A 13491-nucleotide genomic window follows, 5' to 3' on the forward strand; every position below is an offset into this window, starting at 1 on the left:
ATCAAAGGTGATAGCAGACAGGTCACAGTAAGTTAGTAAGAAAAATAAAACAAAACACGCCAGCTCCAATTCTCCAAGGAACTTGTTCCCTGCAACTTCTCACCCCAGCAGTCGTTCTAATCATCTTTTCACTCAAGATGGGCAGCCTCCCAAGTTAAGCCTGGTCCTTCCCCCTGTTCAGTCTGTGATATTCCAGCAGTCCTCTTAGACTGAGGCTTCACTACCCACATTTGTCTATGCAACCTCCGTCGACACCCAAAAGTCACCCGAGGGTTTTCACACTTGTTAATTCTGTCGACAGACCATGCCCACACTGGGGTCCCCAGCACAGATAGTTGAGCAGCACTGTGGGGTAGGTATCCCATAGTGCCCTCTTGTGGGAAGGCCGAGCTGATCTCTGTGCATCCTGGGATTCGGCCTGAGTTATCTCACAGCCTCCTCAGTGGCTGGGAGCAGCACCACGAGTAGCTGAAGCAAGTCAAAGCAGTCCAGCGTCTGTCCCTCTTCCCCCGCTGCCTCCTGCCTGCCGCTGTGCTCCTGGTGCAGGGCAGAACAGGAGCACTCCAGTGGTTTCTTCTTCCTTTGTTCCCCAAAGGAAGCAGCATGGATTCCTGTGGGCACGTGTACTCTTAGGGGAAGAGAAGAACCAGCCTTCGTGTTTGCATTAACACCTGTCCGTGAGCTGTGGAGAGCCTGTGTGAGACCCGGCCCCTTTCAAAGCCTCCAGCTCCCCACCTGCTGAATTTTGTATTGGGGTTCACTCACGCTAGCCCCAGACAGCGCTCTTACCTCCAACGCAGCCTGAGTGCGACGTGTGATGAATTTGGAATGTGGGAGCAGCCCAGCCTTTGGGGCAGGGTGTCTGTTTACGGACAGAGACAGGATGATTAAGATGATAAAAGGCGTCATTACAGTAAATCGAGGGTCATTAGATGATCCCGGTAGCATTGCCAGTGGCTCCAGGCCCCGCCTTCTGGCCGTGAACAGACCCTGGCCAGGGGGAAGGCAAGGGATCAAGGAGGATGGGGAGGTGGAGGACAACTGGCAGGCTGCAGGATCAGTGCTGGGGTGAAAGGAAATGGTACAGGGGATCAGCTGGAGCCCATAGGCAGCTGCTCAGCCAGGCTGCCACGTGGGAGCAAGAGGTACAAACAGCTGTTTGGGTTCCGCGTTCCCCATGCAGGAGGAGGAGGAGAAGAGAAAGAGAAAGTGAGAGGCAGGAGGAGGAGGAGGAGGGGAAGAGAGAATGAGAGGCAGGAGGGGGAGAAAAGAAAGAGAGATGGAGAGAGAGGCAGGAGATGGAGGAGTGCTGAGAAAGAGTGGGAGGCAGTAGGAGGAGGGGAGAGAGGGAGATGGAGCGAGAGACCGGAGACTCAGGAAAGAAGACCAAGATAGAGAGGGAATAGGACGTGGAGAAGAGACCTGAAAATCCCGTTTTATGACGGGCTAATTGGCTAGTGATATTATGGTCACTATTGCCAAGTAATCCTCTGTATTTTCCTCTTGGACCAGAGCCTGCTCCACTTAGAACCAATTCAAGAATTCTCTCTCCTCTTGAGGGTTCTAAGACTAGTTGCTCCAGGAAACAGTCATTTAAGGTGTCGAGAAACTTTCTATCTGCACCTGGTCAAGAGATGACGTGTATCCAACCAATATGGGGATTATTGCTGAGAGCTTTTTATTTTTCGTGTCTCCCTAATCGCCCTGAGGTAGGTGGTTGGCATTATGTCCCTACTGCTACATTCTTATCACTGTCCAGAGCTTCTGTGATACAGTTTGGCTCTTTTAAGTGTTTTACTTCATTTGATTCTATGTTGACTTTCATGCAGTGCCACTCCCCCAGAAGTGCCTCCCGTTCTGTTTTGTCAGTATATTTGGTACCCTGATATTATCATCTCCCACTGATTATCCTTATGCCACCAGGTTTCTATTATATCAATAGCCTCATTTGCTGTGAGGCACTCATGTTCACCCATCTGGTTATTTAGACTTCCAGTGTTTGTATAGAAGCATTCTAAAAAGACGTCACTTTTTATCTGTCTGCCGCTCCCTGACACAAGTGAATAGGGTGTCTCTTTTTCATTTGAGGGTTTCTCCTCACCGCTTACCAGTATTATATCCTCTTCCATCCTCTCCTCCTTACTGGGACACAGAGAATCTCCATTAATAGACCCTCACCTAAGAGATGTCTCTGTCCAATCCACATGCTCCTCCACACCTGTTGCCTTTCCCCCGGCCCTACTTTAAAAACTACTGGAAGTGATTTCAGTGATGCAAGTAATAGCAGACAGATCACAGACAGTTACAAAGCAAAAATAAAAGAAAACACGCCAGCTAAGCTTACGACTCTGCGACACTACCCTAATAGTAGTTCCAATGACCTTCTCTTACAAGCTGGGCAGCCTCCCAATTCATGCTTAAGATCTGACTTTAGTGAGTGTCTACCACACTGCTCTCTCGTATACCCGATGGGATGAAGTTGGGACATTTTGCAGGGTTTTACATTGTGCTGCAGGTTCTCTGTGTTGCATGTTTCACAAGGTGGTGGGAAAGGGCTTGTGATTTCAGATGAGGGAAGACTGAAAGAATTGGGTTTGTGTCGTTTAGAAAAAAGAAGATGAGAGGGGACATGATAGCAGTTTTGAAGTATCAAAAAGGGTGTCATAAGAAAAATTGCTCTCTTGGCCTCTGAGGATCAGACAAGAAGCAAGGGGCTTAAACTGCAGCAGGGGAGGTTTAGGTTTGACATTAGACAAATCTTCCTGCCTGTCAGGGTGGTTAAACACTGGAACAAATTGCTTAGGATGTTTGTGAAATTTCCATCTCTAGAAATGATGGAGAAGAGCAGGTTGGACAGACACCTGTCAGGGCTGATCTAGACGGTGCTTGGTCCTGCCGTGAGGGCAGGGGACAATTACCTCTTGAGGTCCCTTCCAGTTCTATGACTCTACGAGTCCGTGACCAGGTCCGCTCTCACCTAGCAACTGGAAACCCAGTCAGTGCCCTGAAGATGGGGGGTTTTAACAGCTGGTGACCTGGCGACAGAGACCCCCAGCCCGACTTGGAAGGCAGCTGGTTCTGGCCAGTAGGAGGACAGTGGGCTGAGGAGAGAAGTCCCTGACCAGCCAGTTCCAGCCAAAGAGGGAACAAAGGCTGGAAGCGAGAGGGCTCCAGTGACCTGTTGGCTTGGGGAGGAGACAAAGGAGAGGGCCGGAGCTGTGGGGCCAGTGATCAGTTGGAAGGAGGGGGGTTCTCGCCTGGGGAGAGCAGCCAGAGCCCCCCTGGAGGTGAGGAAGAGCGAGATGTGCTGGGCGAAGGGTTGCTGGTCTCAAGGGCCCTGAGAACTGCCTGGGCTGGGGTCAAGCGCTCGTCAGCCCTTGTGTGTGAGGCTGGTGAGAGTCAGGCTTGTCTGGAGATCCGGGCTGCATTGCTCCCTGTGGGCATGTAGCCCGGGGGGCCACATGGAGTGAACTCCCCGAGGGAATCCACAGCGAGAGACGGGGCACAACGCCCAGAGGCGCGGCTCAGGAGCTCTCAGGGGAGGCGTTGGGGCCAGAGGGCCTGACCCGCGGGACGATGCCCCCTCGACAGAAGGCTGTCACGCCGAAGGGGGCCGCTCCCAGGGGCTGTGTGGAGCCCAGAGAGCACAAGGCCTGTGAGTCTGACAGGCTATGAGAGGGCTCCCTTGGCCAGCCCCTCCCTCAGAGCCCAGAGCATCTGTTTGGGGAGGAAGCGTTAGAGAGAAAACACCACACACAAGAGCCAGGCTCCAGCGTGCTACCCCGGGGGGGGGGGGGTCCCCATATTCCACAGGGAGATGCTGTGGAGTCCGTGTGAGACTCAAAGCAGGGTCCCTGGGCCAGATCTGACTGTCGCTTTCTACCAACGTCCCTGTTCTTCTCTGCCGCCCTTTGGAAGTTGCATCCAGGCCTGACAAATCGGTGACATTCCCCCGGGGCTGGCTCTGCTCTGGAGTGTTGGGCTGCCAGGGATTTGTAGTAATTTCCCCCCCCCCCCCCCCCCCCATGAGTTGATTTCCTGGTGATGTTGGATCAGTAACTCTCTCCCATGGAGTCAGAGCACAGTCCCTCGGTCACAGAGAGATGGGACACACTTACAGCAGGAACCTCCCGACCATCCCAGGCACTCGGAGCGTCTGGCTCATCTCCAGGCACTTCCCGTGACGTCTCCCCGCTCCCAGACTCTCCCATACCACTGGGAGGTGGCACCACTTCACAGCACGGTCAGAGATGGGCCCAGCTCCCCCAGGGCAGCACAGAGGTGTGCTGAGGACCAAACACGTTTGGCAGGTTGCTGGGTTTCTGCAGGAACATGGGGGACTTATTGGGACAGGGGGCAGCCCAGAGCCTGAATGCACATGGCCACGCACCCCGTCCCTCACAGATAGACCTGTGATGTGTTTTGGGTTGTTATTCTCTAACACCGCACCCCTGCTTGTTCTCCCAGCCTTTCCCTGGGGCGCTGCTCATGGTCTCAGGATTTGGTCCATTGGTAACGCTCAGAATGGGAAGGAGTCAGAGATAGAGAACGTCTCTGGGGGTTGCTTTTGGGTTATTTCGTAGGAAGAGCCACGGCAGGAGGTGATACAGCGATGGCCAGTCTGGGACTCCCTTAGTGTATGTGACCAGGGGTTGCATCGTGTGTTCCCCATTGACGCTGGTCTGTAAGCTGGACGGAATTTTTTTGATACCCTGCTGAGCGGAGTCTGTCCTTTGAGAGCAGGAAAAACCACCGAGGGCAGGAATGGCTCTGAGTTTCCTTTATTGCAGAGACAGGTGGGGAGTCAGCGATGCTGTCAGGAGCCCTGGGAATGGAGGCTGAGATGAGAATGTGGCTTCCTGCTGGGATCTGCTAGTGGGAACTAGGAGCTACAGTTCCTCAACTTTGTGCCCAGGTTTGTCACGTGGCTGGCATTCTCCCTTGTGCTCAAAGCAAAGACTTCCAAGCTGTTCACTGCGGGGAGAGACGGAGACACAGAATTTAGTGCTGCAACCCCCGGCCAGTCGGAGCAAGCGTCTGTCCAGGCCCCATTACATCAAATGACCAGAGCCCTTTGGCTGGCAGCAACAAGGATCCAGACACTTGCCCCAGGCTCTAGGAGGTACAGACCGATGGGCACATGCAGGGGCTTGGGTTACATCACAATTGCATGTTAGTTGTTTTAAACAGGCCGTTTATTCTGTTACTTACAAGACTGCAATGCAAAACATGCATTTGTTGCCGTATGTGATACCATCAGTGCCACAAATAGGGGCCAACATCTTGTTACACGCTGTTGGAGGCTCCGTGTACTCACTGCAGAAACCCTGGAGAGAACATGAACACTGCTCTAAGAGTTGTTGTCTGCATTCTTGTAGTCCCCTCCCACGGGGCTAGGCATTCTCTGAACACGGGGAAAAGGACAGCCCCTGGCGCTCGCACTCTTCCCCTGTCTCTGCTGGTCTCTGACAGACTACCTGCCCTGGTCCCCTCTTGCTGCCAGGAGGAGCTGAGCACCTCTCCCTGGTGGAAGAGATGCTTCAGAGCCCTCGTCACATGTTGTGGGCGTCTCCGCTGACAGGTGATGCTCAAACATAAAAACCTTCACACACTTATAATACTGTGCCCTCCCCAAAGCTGAGCAGACTGGTCCCTCACAGTGGTACCCTAATGTCCTCCCCACCCCCCACATCTTCACAGGCTGAGAACACAGGGGAAAATAACAGTTCCTGCCCCTAGGCACGTGCAGTATCTAATCCTGCCCTGGTCCCTGCTGACCGTCTGACTGTCTTCGCAGTTCCCCTCTTGCTGCCAGGAGGATCTGAGCTTGTAATCCAGGGAGAGTTTTTTGATAGAGAGCAGACTCTTCCTTTGACGGGGCGGGGGACACAGAGGATAGAAATTGTTCTGCATGTAACAGACGCTTCATGTTGTGGAGCGAAGGGGCATCTCCGCTGACGGGGGATACTCAGACAGAAAAACCTTCACGCACGTCTGGGACTCTCCCCTCCCCTGTTGTGTCTGAGTCGCTCCCTGCTCTTCCCACAGGCCCATCCCCGACTGCCCCGTACAACAGCGCTTGGGATCCACCCCTCGGGCCAAGTGTCTAGTGTCTACTCACTGCCATGTAGACGTGTGTTCACCCCGAGCTGTGGTACCCGAGTGTGTCCCAGAACCCAAACATCTCGCACTGATCTTAGCCCTGCAGCACAAGACCTGCTAGCCCGAGTCAGCTGACCCACTGGTGTTTTCTTGCAGTGTCGCTGTTCCCAGGCGTGCTCAGTGCCTGAGATTCAGTCTCTGTATGGTCAGGCACCAGGCAGACTCTGCTCCTGCTTTGACTCATTAGTTCTCGCCTGTTTCTAAGCCAGAGACTGTACCTGGGATGCTTCACACCAGAGAGTGTTAACGAACGGGGGGATCGACTTACCTTACCAGGGCTGCCAGCAGCATCTGGAACAAAACCCAGACAGACCAGAATCAGTGATGCAAGCGTTGGCGGGAAAGTCAGTGAAAAGCGTTCACCCCTGTGTAGGACACGGCATGCAGCTCCCTAACCGGCCCAGGAAGTCCTGGTACGAAGTGTCTTTCTCACAACACACTGGGTGTGTCTAGACTACACCTCTGTCGACACAGAGATGTAGATCAGGCACATCAAAATTGCTAATGATGCCCAGGTTTAAATATCCCACACCTCATTAGCATAAACATGGCCGCCGCTTTTTTTTAAACAGTTTTTTAAAAAAAACGGCAGTCTAGACTCAGATTTGTCAAAAATAAAGCCTTTTTCGACAGATCCTGTAAAACTCATTTTTTGAGGAATACAGGATTTGTCGAAAAAGGGTTTATTTTCAACAGAGCTGTGTCTAAACTGACTTTTTTTCGAAAAAACTCCATTTTGAAAAAAAGCGGCAGCCATGATTATGCTAATGAGGTGCGGGGTATTTAAACTCGGCTTCATTAGCAATTTTGATTTGCTTGATTTGCATCCCTGTGTTGACAGAGAGATGCAGTCCAGACATAGCCCCTGTTGACAGCCAGAATTACCTTGACGACTGTCTCCGATCGCTCTCCTTTATTTCTCTGTTCAGAATGAAGTCATAGCAAAAATGACATCAGCAATCACTCAAGTCTAGGGAGACAGTTCATCCCAAACATCTGACTCTGTTCCTTAATGAATCTCTAACCACTGTCCCCAGGGGAGAATTTTCTGTATTAAGGAGATGTGGGTAAGAAGGTCTCCAGCGGTGGAATTTAAAAAGCGGCAAATGTTTGGAAAGGATCTGAACTCCTCTGCTTTGGCACCATTGAAGATCTTGTCATGCTAATTAAGTATCGTTGACTTCAATTAATTCAGTGCATTAAGCAACACCTAATGAACAGGCGCTATGAAGAAACTTTTCCTGTGGGAGAGCCGTGGCTGAGAAGAAATATAGCAGCCAAGGGGATTACGGAGCTCATGTCAGGATGGTGCAGGGGCATGTCAGAAACAAACCAGCTGCTCCTGGAATCAGCCAAAATGGAGGTGCGACTCCTGGTGTAGAACGGGGGAGGCCGACCCCGTCCTTCCAGGGCAGAGGTATCAGAGGAGGATTCAGTGACTCACCTGAGTAGGAGCAGTAAAGGGCCAGAGAGAGGAGCAGAACGGCCCCTGTGATCTTCATGGCGAGGCGGCTGTCTGGTCTGCACTGGGCTCTCGGTGCTCTGCTCCCTTAGTAAACCCCACAGACGGAGCCCCGCGATATATAGGGTGCGGAGAACCCGCCTGCAGGATGACATCATCTGAAATAGTCGCTCACAGCTCCAGGGCTCTCCAAGCTGTCATTAAGGTTATCTCTACAGTGGTTGCCAGGGCAGGTGGGAGGACGTGCCAGGCACACCCTAGGTGTGGTGAATATTGGAGCAGTTCTATGAGCGAGTCACCCCATCGGGCACCTGCCGCCCAAGCCTGGGAATTCCTGTTTGTTGTGTCTGCGAGTGTGCAACATACAACTCATGCTGCAGGTTAAAGCTGCTGCCCAGCAAAGCCCCTGACCAATTACCGTGTTACCAGCCTTGTTTTGCAAGACCCGGCTGGGCCCGGCAAGGCTGACCATAGGCAACTCTCACGCTGTTCTAACCTTCCAAGTATTCTGCATGAATCCAGTGCCTGGCTGAATTTGGAGATGCCAGAGGGCAGGTGAAACTCATTCCCATGACCTGCATCCCCAACAAGCTGTTTCCAATGTCGTGAGATGCCAGGATCTTAGTGTTGTACTTAAAAGAAGTACTCAGGATCTTTTTCAGGGGGATAAGGCAACACGCCACATGTATTGATCACACATAGAATAATCAATACTTCTCATATGCATATGACACATCACACTCATGCACTCTCTCACACACACACACAGGCACACTCCATCTTGTTGTTACCAAAAGTTGCTCCCCCTAACTGCACTGGCCAGGGGAGTTAGATGGGGGAGGGATGGAGCCGGGCTTCTGCTGATCCGGATCGATGCTCCCATGATGACAAGATGAAAACCCGGGATCCCTCTGCAAGATGCCTCCTATTTATCCCTCTCCTGCAGCCAATTAGGCATCACCTCGCCTTTCTTAATGCTGCTTCAGAGAGAGTTCTTCCAAGGGCAGGCACTTGCTGCTTGACTCCCAAGGCGTCTGTCTGTCCAGTCTTCTTAACGAGCTCACTTTGCAGGTATTGTCTTGGGTCTGGCTCCCAGCCACTCTTCACCCTGGCAACTGCTGCTGGAGGTGCTCACCTTTCATTCTCCATTCACACCTCATTCATTCCAACAGGGCAATCGAGGAAAGGGGAGAGCTCAAAAGACATTTTTTTCTTACAAGATCTATATATCTTAATACAAAGTTATCGGAGAAATGTTACAGAGATTCTATAAGAACACTTAAAGATACATCTAAAAGGACAAGATCTTAATACAAAATATAATATTACAGGGATTTATCCACATTAGCTTGTCCCTTTTTTTGTGTAATATTCCCTGTGCTCTGTGAAATCATGTTTATGATACGAATGTTTCATCGGTCACAGCTGCTTGATGCAAGATGGCTCTTGTGACATACCATTGGAAAGGTTGCAATTTACCGAATGTGTTTCTCCTATTTGTGTGCATGCATCACTTCAGCGTCTGAAGTTCGGAATAGGGATTGTGGATTTATTATCAAGGTGTTCCTGTTGGGAAAAGCCTATTTCCAGCCCACCAAGTTTCACAAGGAAGATGCCAGACACAGAGATAATGGCCCATTACCAAGAGAAAATAAATGTGCTAGAACTTGGCTGGTTTTGTTTTAAGCGTGAGGATTAGCCTGTAGGACGATGTTTAACTGGGAAGTTTTGGTGACAAAAGTGCTGTTGACTTGTAAAAGTGAAAAACGGTCAAACGATTTTTTTTTTTTGTCTCCTGGGCTGTGTCTAGACTACATGGCTCCATCGATGGAGCCATGTAGATTAGGGTTGTAGGGAAAGGGAAATGAAGCCGCGATTTAAGTGGGATGAGGTTTACCAGGGCTGCCGACAAAGGGCTTTGATGTCGGCAGGGGAGCGTCCAGACTAGCGCTGAGCGGACAAACAGCTGATCAGCTGTTTGTCGGCTCAGCGCGGCAGCCATGTAAATGTACATGAAGCCGCGATCATTTAAATCGCGGCTTCATTTGCCTTTGCCAAAAAAACAAATCTACATGGCTCCGTCAACGGAGCCATGTAGTTTAGACGTACCCCTGTTGTCAACATTTCCTGGCCACATGGCTAGCTCCCTGTCAACAAAGCAAAACATTGTGGGGAAGTGTCACGTTTCTGGATTTTAGGGGAGCAGCCAGATCACTGCTGAACCCATGGCGAGGGGGGCGGTTGGTACAAAGGGGGCAATGTGAGGTGTCAAACGAGAGCTTTCTGTCTACGGGTTCTGTATCTGCTCTTCATATACCTGTGTAATGTCTGGGTGTGAAGTTTATAAATATGGACTCTGTGTTGATGCTGAAAGATTCTCGGTCTGAGGCAGAGCAATGGGCCAGGAATGTTTTCCCGTGGACATGCTAATGAGCAAAGCTCCAGGGAGCAATGGACCTCTGGAGGCCAAAGACACACCTGGCCAGCTTGGAAGAAGCCAGGGAGGGATGGTCTTGATGGTGCTTGGACCTGGGGTGAGGGTGGGGACTGGACCTGACGACTTTCTAGGTCCCTTCCATTTCAACTGTGCTGTGATTCCATGAAAAGTCTCTGGCAGAGCTGGACGTTTTTTGACCCCGTAACTGGGTGTATTTGCTGACAAAAGCGACAGTGCAGTGTAAACACTCTCACTGTTTAATTTTCAAAAGGGACTTTTTGGTGACAAAACATGCCAGTGAAGACAAGGCCTAAAATTGGTAACTGGCTCTGCAAAACTCTGGGTGTATCTACACTGCAACGCTATTTCTGGATACCGGAGCGTCCCAAAATAGCTATCCCACGTCTTCATGGCAAGCCCGTTATTTTGGGCTTGCTATTCCGATGTCCCTGTGACCCTCATTGTACGAGGAGTAAGGGACGTTTCGGAATAGCGCTTTATTTCAAAATTTGGCGCTGTGGACACAACACCAAGTAACAAAATCAGCTATTTCGAAATAGCACTGAAATAGGATATGCAATTTGCTTAGCTCAAATTGTGGATTTTATTTCGAGTTTTGGTGCTGGATAGACGCACCCCCTGTGACCATGTCACCTGATACTGGGAGCCATCTTGATTTCTGTAATTTTCCATGGGACGCTGGGGAGTGTCAAATGTGGAACGAAGGATTCCTGCCTTGTGCAAATCCTACCGAAGGCAGGGGAAGGAGGTTATCCTTGTTGCCAGGTCTGTGTTCCCAGCCTCTTGGAGCCAGATTCTGCTGCAGGGCCCAGCAGCGGGGGCAGAACTGGCCGCCGGTGACTTTGATGTTGTCCTGATCTTCCAGCATTGTGAACAGAGCCGGTGCCTGGCTCAGTCGGGAGGAACCTGCGGGCCACTCAAGCTGATTCCAGTGGCCTGTGACCCCAACAAGCTATTTGCAGTGTCCTGAGACTCCAGGACTTCAGTTCATGCTTTTCCCCAGCTGTGCGCCCTGCGGCAGCTGCACTGATGAGGGGGACATAGGACTTGATACGGCAGCTGGAGAGCCCTGTGTGCAGGAGAGATTCTGCTGTGTCCAGCTGAAGCCTCTTTCAAGCAGCTTCATGGTGGTGCGGAACCATTAAACCGCCAGGACTCGGGGGAGGCGCTGACCCGGTAGCTCCCGGTGGCTCCTGGGATCTGTGCCCAGTTCCCTGCTCGGCCCGACATGAGATCCAGCCCTTCTCTCCAGCCAGCCTGCTCTTGGGAGAAGCCCTTGGCTTTGGGTCTCACCTCCTGACAGCCCAGCTATTCAGCCCCGCTCTGGGCCACTTTGGAGGAATGTTTAGCTCAGCTTTGACTCGGGGCCCAGCCTGCGTGCTGCTGGACTCGCTTGCGAAGGTCCGAGTGCTATTTAGGACCCAACCAATTGGGCAGTGCAGACCCTGTGGAGGAGAAAGTCAGAGCATGCACCTCCTGGGTCTCTGGGCAGGGGGAGGTCATGGGAGGAACCCTGCCTGGATCCACGTGGGCACAAGGGCTCCCAGGGCAGGAGAAGGACAAGCCATGCACAGCTCTGCCCTCCCAAGCAGGCAAGGCCCCACCTTTGTCTGGGTTAGAACCTGCAATGGGTCCTCGGTGGGCCCAGAGCCTAGTGGTTAGTGTCCGCTCGGTGGTGGGGCAGTGGTAGGGCACTGCCCTCGGAGGAACAGCAGCAGCATTTGGCCTCCAGGAGCGGCCCTCTGTGCCACCTTCCTTGGGCCGTTCCCACCACTGCTTCCCTCCCTCCCTCCCTCAGCGCCTGGCCCTAGCGCAGGAGAAAGGAAACGGAACCCAAACTGCCCGCCCCTTCGGAAAGCTTTGTCCAGCCTCTCTGGCGGGAGCCCGCAGGGTAGCTCTGTTCTGCCCGGCCTCACCGCCCCCGAGCCGCATGGGCCCCTTTCCAATCCCGTCTCTGGCTGGAGCATCCTCAGCAGGACCGGAGGGGCAGGGCCAAGAGGACAGTCCTGCAACCCAGCCCATTTCCGGGTGCAGGTTTTGCCCCGCTCCCCGGAAGGGTTCCAGCCCCACCCGCCCCGGCTGTTCCCCCAGCCATGGCCTCTTGCTGCAGCTTTGCTCAGGGACTCCTGACTTGGCCCATCACTAGCACTCGGAGAGGGAGCCAGACACTGGGAACGTGCCCGGTGGTTGCACATGCAGGTCGCTAGCAGGGGGGCTGGCTGCAGGGAACTCCCAACGGTGGAGCCGTTTGCTTCCTGTCACTGGTCACTGCCCGTCCTGCTCTGCCAGCCCTGGCTGGAAGCTGGGCAGAGCCTGTGAGAGACCCTGGAGAGCAGAGCCCCTTCTAGGAGAGCGGAAAAACCACCGAGGTAACGGACTCCGCTGAGTTTCCTTTATTGCGCAGGCAGGGGGATGGGCCGCGACCAGCCGACCTCAGAGCCTGGTCACTTCCTTTAGGAGAGACACGTGAGGGGGAACCCCCCCCCAAAGCAGTCGCCAGTCACCGGGTGTCCCCCCCTTCCTCAGCGAGACCTGGCAGAGGCCGTTCGGCCAGACCTCCAAAGAGGGATCTAAGAGGATAACCAGGAAACTGGAGGGGGTGGAGCAGCGCCCGGCCCTTGGCAAATCTGGCCTGGTCCCACTGTGGGTAGGGGCTCTCCAGCCCCGCCAAAGCACCACGGCAGGGGGACAATCCAGCCCAGCTGTGGTGGGCCGCTCAAGCCCAGCCGTGCTGGAGTGCTCCCCACCCCCGTGAATCCGTTAACTGGTTCACTCTCATGTTTAACCAGGTAACTAGTGAAAGAGGGTTTGACACCCCCACCTCCCGCTTCGCTTCAGGCCCCTGTCAGCGGGGGAGTCCAAGCAGGGCCCCCGAGCCGTTCCGGCTGCACCTCCCGCCCCCGCCCCGCTCAGTGCCTGCTGCCTCGGGGAGCTGAACCCCACGGGGACCAGCCCAGGCCGCGCGCCCACGGCTGGAACGTCTCCGCAGGGCGATGGAAGCAGGGAATTCCCAACGGTGGAGCCGTTTCCTTCCTGTCACTGGTCACTGCGCGTTGTGCTCCGCCAGCCCTGGCTGGAAGCTGCAGAGCAGAGCCCCTTCTAGGAGAGCGGAAAAACCACTGAGGCAATGGATGATGCTGAGTTTCCTTTATTGCGCGGGCAGGGGGATGGGCAGCGACGCTACTGGGGCCAGGCCGTGGAGGTGGGGTGGGAAGGTGGCTCCGTGCGGGGCTCTGCTCGTGGGAGCGAACAGCACACGGGGCTCAGCTCCTGTCAGCGCTGGGCGCCGAGGAATCTGCATTCTCCATTGTGCGCGAAGCAAAGGCTGCCGAGCTTCTTGCTGCAGGGAGAGAGACACAGAGCGCAGGGCTGTCACCTTATGAGCAAGGAGGCCAAAACGTCTTTCAAG

The 13491-nt window shown here is 53.4% G+C and overlaps 1 protein-coding gene across 2 annotated transcripts; it reads right to left on the minus strand.

Moving 5' to 3' along the window:
• Positions 1-4765: 4765 nt before the first annotated feature.
• LOC142818757 (ovomucoid-like) lies at positions 4766-7749 on the minus strand. 2 transcript variants are annotated; one of them, XM_075900649.1, is made up of 4 exons: positions 7607-7749; positions 6431-6453; positions 5212-5345; positions 4766-4974 (listed from the first exon to the last, which is right to left on the minus strand). In XM_075900649.1, exons 1-4 carry the CDS (start codon positions 7662-7664, stop codon positions 4890-4892), a joined length of 300 nt encoding a protein of 99 aa, XP_075756764.1. In that variant the 5' UTR covers positions 7665-7749; the 3' UTR covers positions 4766-4889. The 2 variants fall into 2 exon arrangements, with proteins under 2 accessions (XP_075756764.1, XP_075756765.1); XM_075900650.1 differs by having other exon boundaries at positions 5212-5327; positions 7607-7743.
• Positions 7750-13491: the final 5742 nt, after the last annotated feature.

Source organism: Pelodiscus sinensis, chromosome 17, assembly GCF_049634645.1.
Source record: "Pelodiscus sinensis isolate JC-2024 chromosome 17, ASM4963464v1, whole genome shotgun sequence".
Lineage (NCBI taxonomy): Eukaryota > Metazoa > Chordata > Testudines > Trionychidae > Pelodiscus > Pelodiscus sinensis.